Source organism: Siniperca chuatsi, linkage group LG5 (genome assembly GCF_020085105.1).
Source record: "Siniperca chuatsi isolate FFG_IHB_CAS linkage group LG5, ASM2008510v1, whole genome shotgun sequence".
Taxonomy (NCBI): domain Eukaryota; kingdom Metazoa; phylum Chordata; class Actinopteri; order Centrarchiformes; family Sinipercidae; genus Siniperca; species Siniperca chuatsi.
This window is the reverse complement of record NC_058046.1, coordinates 14,116,967-14,123,193: the sequence shown is the minus strand read 5'-3', so window position 1 is coordinate 14,123,193 and position 6,227 is coordinate 14,116,967. Positions and strand designations below refer to the sequence as shown.

Here is a 6,227-nt window from a genome sequence, read left to right as displayed (position 1 = left end):
GAATGGTTTTCTCTTTTATGTTTAATGCTGCCAGCTGACATTGATTGTGATCTGGTGGGATTTCCACGGCAAGATAAAGGATGCGTTCATTGCTGTTTCATAAAAGCTTCCTTAACTTGAGTACATTCAGGAACACAGTTCAAACTGTAATCATTTTGTCATATATTCATATACTATTATTGGGTTTTGGTAAATACATGTGAAATTTCAGGCCAATAAATGAGAAGAACAAGAAAAAAAGAGCCTGTACAACATACAGGAAATGAACCTCATAACCTAAACTTACCCAGTAAATAGAGTATGTCAGTGCATAGATGTCTATCATGGCCCTCAGCAGGTGGCTGAGGTCAACCCCTGTTATTAGTTTGATCTGCTGTTGCTCGTGACGTACAGTATATGCTGCTGGAATGCATATCCTTGACATGCAAACCACAAGGGTTACGTTATATAGAAAAGACAAAGCCTGTGTTTGCATTTGAGATTCTTTTTCAGTCCTATCAGGAAGATTAAATCTGCAAGACAATCAGCGAATGTCAGACAGAAGGTGAGATCCTTTAACCTACATGTAGCAAATCAGCAGATACCCAAGCTTCTGTTAACACATGAAGCTCCTTCAGGTTTGGATTAAAAAACATTTGGTGCTGATGGTGCTAATTTCTTGCACGTGATCTTCAAGGTCAAACAACAAAAGACCTTGCTTGTATTTTGCTTTATTTTAACCAGTTTTGTTAATCATTTGTTTTTATGGACTGATAACGTTGATTTTGATGGACACTTAAAAGCTATAAAAATGGCTATAATTGTAAACAAGTAATAATGAAACTAGCTGAGTGATGCACTTCCACATTTGAAGAACCTTTTAAAGATATGCTACATAATTTACACAAATAATAATAATAAATGTAAGCACTGTATTCATGTTAAGTCAGGGGACAGTGGTTTTGTTGACTGATTAACTAGTATTTGAATGTTTTTCAGGCTCCTGGTGCCACCTGAGCAATGATTAGGAACTGTAAATTTAGTTTCCTCAGTGGTCTTTCTTTAGTGTGCACATGGATTGAAGATTAATGATTTCTGCCATGTGCTAATATTGTATTCCTTTTCAAAATTACAAATAATTTTTTGCAACAAGTTTCCATTTCCAAAATGAATATGAGTAACATGCTCTTATCTGAAAACATGTTCTTATTTTGAGCTTGACAGTTCATTCCTGACCTTGAAAAGAGCTGTTGACAAAATTATCTCTACTCAAGGTCCATTTCCAAACAAGCGAGTAACTGGACCTTGACCGGAGATTGCTTTGTCAAATTCTCTTAATAAGTCTCATTTAATAAATGCTGACAAGGAATGGATATTACCTTTATCAGCTTACAGGCACATAAGTTTCAGGAATCCATATCACACAAACATTTTACAATAAATATTCAACAAAAATAAGAATAACATAAAAGAGAAGATCGTCATAGACATAAGAAATTTTATTATATACTTATTTTGACAATCAAATAATATAAAAACATTTTCAGAGATCAAAAATAAATAAAAAAAATAAAGATTGATTTAAGATTTACAACATCAAGGAGGCAAAATATACTGTACAGTGAAAACATGTAAATTACATTACACGCTATGCCGTGAGCAATAAATATGTTATAAGTCATTGATTGTCCACACCAAAATGTGTGATGTTTGTCTCTGTCCTTATTTAGCAATCACATTAAAAGTGCAGTTTCCTCATTTTTCACACATTCTTTTACATGATCAGAAAATAGTCCTGCTTAATATCTTCACATCAACATCTCAATAGATCTTATCTTACACATGCTGTACAACATTTACATATTAAGGAAGAGAGAGTTGAATAATATGTGACAAAGGGCTTCAGTCTGGGACACTGTGGCCACATGGCCAACCTCCTTAACCACAGGGCTACCAGGACTCATTCAGTAGGTGCTGATCATTGTGTTTGCTTTGTTACAGTCACTCAGTAGCTTGTATTTGGGGATTCCTGCCTGGTGTCTTGGAGCTTAAAGAGTCCCAGTGACACATGGAGCTCTGATCTCCTGTCGACACAGCGGACAGGTGCCAAACTGCTGGAAGACCCTGGAGGCGCAGTGGTTACACAAACACCTGTGGTCACAAGGCAGAGTGATTCTGGCCTCTTTAACCATGCACACCACACAGTCCATTACTCTGCCTTCACCTGTGATCAAAACAGAGAGTGACATCAGAGATAGGCAAACGTGTGCTATGTTTTAAATCAACGCAAACAGCTGATTTCACTGATTACATCCTCCTGCTCTCTGGTCTGACATCAGGTATCAGTATTTCGTTGAAGGGACTCTTTCTTACCTCCTGGGACTTCCGTGTCAAGACATGAGATGCGTTCCTCGCTGTTTCCATAGAGGCTCGACGCGTCAGGAATCAAACTGAAGTGGTTGTCAACATTAGGTAAGGTGAGGCGTTCAGGTGCTGGACAGGACCTTCTGGTGCAAAACAGCCCCCTTTTCTCTGAGCCTGCAGCAACGAGTAGAGGCATTTCATCTATTTATCCATTCACACAATTACTTGGCATTGTCAACAAATAAATAAGAACAAGAAAAACAGGCAGTACGGCCAACAACACGTCATTGTTATTTAATAGTAAACATACCCAGGAGGAAAATGGAGCACGTCTGACCGTAGATGTCTATCATGGCCCACAGCGGCTGGCGGAGATCCACTCCCGTTAGTAGCTTGTGCTGCCTGATGTTGTTGCTTGTGACGTATATGGTGCCTCCACAGGAAACCCAGAACTCCAGCTCTGAACCTGATTGGCAGTAGGATTCATGCAGGGGAGCAGCCCAGTGCCCGGGGAGGTCAGTGAGGTTGGGGATGGCCATTTGGGGCAGAGGCAGAGATCTGGCTGAGGGCGGCACGTTGGTGAAGCCCACGCGCAGAGCTCCGTGCCAATTAAACAAATCTTTCTCCACCCTCAGACGAATCCTCTCCTGGACCTTCACTGGGCGGCTGCTGAACACCAGGCCGTTCCTGAACGTGTCCTCCCTCCTCTCTGCGAGTAGACACCCCTGGCTCAGGCGGACCATGTCTCCCACCGACTGACAGTGGAAGGTCAGAGGACCGAGGCAGGACCGGCCGCACCTGTGTGACATCTCTGACCCAGCAACTGCAAAGGAACAAAAACACAGTTATGAATCTTGATGTGCAAGCCATGCATACAGTGAATTCCTTTTCGGTCCAAGCATGTAGATTACATCTGCAAAAAATGTGCATGTGTCACAGACAACAACAAGCTGGGAAGTTTTGCATCCGCCACCTGAATACAGTGTAGTAAACAATACATTGCACTGTACTCATTTTGGACTATAAGAAGTGAATAATAACATGGAGAATTTTCCTCTTATTATTAATTAATTTCTCCTTTTACGTTTAATGTTACTAATGAAAATTGGTTGTATGATTCCATTATTTAAATCATAGATAATTAATTCTAATAAACTCAAACAGTTTCATTATGACCACATCGCCAATGTTTCTTCTTTAATCTAACCGGATGCCAGTTAATGTTTTGCTTTACTGCAGCAATACAGATTCCGACGGAGATTTTATAGCTATAACAGCAGATAAAATTGTAATCAAGTAATAGTTCAAGTAGCAGACACTTGTGTTTTCACTTTTGAGGAACTGGTGAAGGTGTTTCATTCATGCAAAGGTTACTCATTAAAGTGAACACTGAATTTAATCAAAGCATTTGTTAATTTGTCAAAGGACAAGGTGCAGTAAATGATAACCCACTAGCCATCCCGTGAAGATTTAGATTGCAGGTGTGACTCACACGTGTAGCAACTACTTGCTGTATGTGAAGCCTTTTACTCATCAGTGACCAGCTGAGCATTTCCAGTAAAACCTAGTTTCTAGTTATCTCTCATCTCCCTTATTTCACACTTTACGCACTGGTCATAAATCCTTTCTTCCTCCTATTTATTGCCAAGTCTTCTTCCTCATGTGCTAATCATCTGGTCTAAAACACTGATTAACACCTAATCAGATTTTTAAAAACAATGGTCACGTTCTCAATGGACAGAACAGTGGCGTTCAGTAGCTCTGGACAAAATTAGGAAAATAGATATGTTTTTATTGTCCATTAAAAAAACGGAGCTATAATAGCTGTTTTCATACCAAAGTAATATACCTTTGTCATAAAAGCATCTGTTTTGTCGACATTTACTAAAAACTGTTAGATGTTAAACCACTGTTAAAATTAGCAACATTAAAAAACATTTGTTACTAAACTGTAAAATTGTATTAACTTCATATATAGTGGCTACCTAAATGTAACTTGACAAATTGTGGTTAACAGGATCTTATAGACATTTAAAGCAGTATTGTAAAGCAAGTTCTCTGTAAAGACTGAAAACCAAGAATAAATATCTCACCAGAGTTCTCGTTGCCACTCTCCTTCACCATCTTGAAGAGGCAGACACTTTCTTTCGTATCATGAGAGGAGATGTGCTCAGGTACTTTCTTGGTTTAGTTGTCATGAAAAATGGGAGCGTTGGCTGGCTTTAAAACACGTGTGGTTTCAAAACACAAACATCCCCTGCTTCAAGTGCAAAGGGAAAAGGGAGGGACTTAGGGAGGTAGCAAACTATGGAAATTTACCTGTAGTTAAGTAGTCTCTGTTAAGTCAGTGACTTTTTCAACAGCAAAACAAACTATAGCGTACAACAGTTTCACTTTCATTATTTGTCATCGTCTTGTGATTGTGCTTTATGCTGAAAGAAAAAGGCCATGCAAACACACATGTATGTACATTTCTGTGCACAAAATACAACAGATTAAAAATACTATGTAGCAATTATACTATATTTGAAACAATGACATAGAGGAAGTGAACAGCCAAGTGTATGCAACTAACTTTCATATATCAGTTTACTTTGCTTGCTTGCGTTTACCGTAAAATGGAATGTATCTTTTTCCTCTTTTGAGATTTTGAAATATGACGCTGTGCGCACACTGACCAGACTTTGTTCTTCTAAGCTGAAGTGAATCTAATATTTGAATGCCTGACCCCGATATTGCCATTTTATCAGATCCGCAGAACAAAACACTCTTTAAGAAATACAATGCTACATGACCTCCTTTTAGAGAAACGTTGGGAAATTCCTCTGATTCAACACATCATGGAAAATACCACCAAACTACTGGCTGTCATTTCCCTGATTGTCCCTGTGGATTTGAAGGAATTTCATACATGGTTATATGATGAGAACGTGCAAAAGTGCATACTTTAAAATTTCCTCGGTTGCTGCTGGTTTATCTCACACCAGCGTGGGCAGAGCTTTGTCGCCCTCTACAGGACACATACGCTGTCGTTTCTTTAGTCCTCATTGGTTAGCAGTGCCGATCATGTGACAGGATGGGGCAACGACTGTAAATCCAAAATGACATCATCACTCTTGGAAAGTTACTAGTTATTCTCCTACTGTGACAAAAAAAATCACATGATTTTTCTCCAGAAATCTCATCCCCCAGACACTGCAGGCCACTCCTAAAATACATTGTGAGTTAAAAACCACATTGATGTTTCCGCCCCAATTCGAAAAGCATAACAGTAAGTCACATAATATTAACATTTGTATGACTAAATGTGTTCATAGAGTTCATTATAAGACATCATATAACAATTGCAACTCTATTATAGTTAAAATGGTTGAAAATAAAATGGAATTATTTTATCTTATACCTGGTACTTAATTTATTTTCTGACCTGTTTTATAGTGTTTTGTATTATATTTTTTGCTAGTACTTTCTCCTGTGTGCACTGACGTAAAGGCGAGCTGCTGTAACAAAGAGTTTCCCTTCGGGGACCAATAAAGTATTTCTGATTCTGATTCTGAATTAAGCTCAATAAAACCTCAGCTTCTCTTTTCATATGTAGTGCTAGTGGATAGTCACAGTTTTTCCATTCATTTGTATATCAGATTCTTGTTCTTATTTCTGAATTATACTGAAATAAATTCAAATCTAAATCTAATGTGGCCTAATACCAACCTCATACCAGGTTTGTTCCTGTTTAGGAAGAGAGAGGTTTAACCAGCTGGGAGTAGTAACTGTTCTCAAACTCTTACAACATATGATGAAATTGATCAAACTACAGCACAAGCTATAAATGTTCCCTGAAGCAATTGCACACTATAAGAGATTAGATATTTTCTGAAACTAGA

General features: G+C 38.4%; 1 protein-coding gene across 1 annotated transcript; it reads right to left on the bottom strand.

Moving 5' to 3' along the window:
* Window positions 1–1,460: 1,460 nt before the first annotated feature.
* LOC122876173 (E3 ubiquitin-protein ligase NEURL3) lies at window positions 1,461–4,769 on the bottom strand. Its single transcript, XM_044196158.1, has 4 exons — window positions 4,437–4,769; window positions 2,654–3,166; window positions 2,353–2,517; window positions 1,461–2,203 (listed from the first exon to the last, which is right to left on the bottom strand). The coding sequence occupies exons 1-4, from the start codon at window positions 4,465–4,467 to the stop codon at window positions 2,028–2,030; spliced, it is 885 nt and encodes a 294-aa protein (XP_044052093.1). The 5' UTR covers window positions 4,468–4,769; the 3' UTR covers window positions 1,461–2,027.
* Between the last annotated feature and the right edge of the window lie 1,458 nt (window positions 4,770–6,227).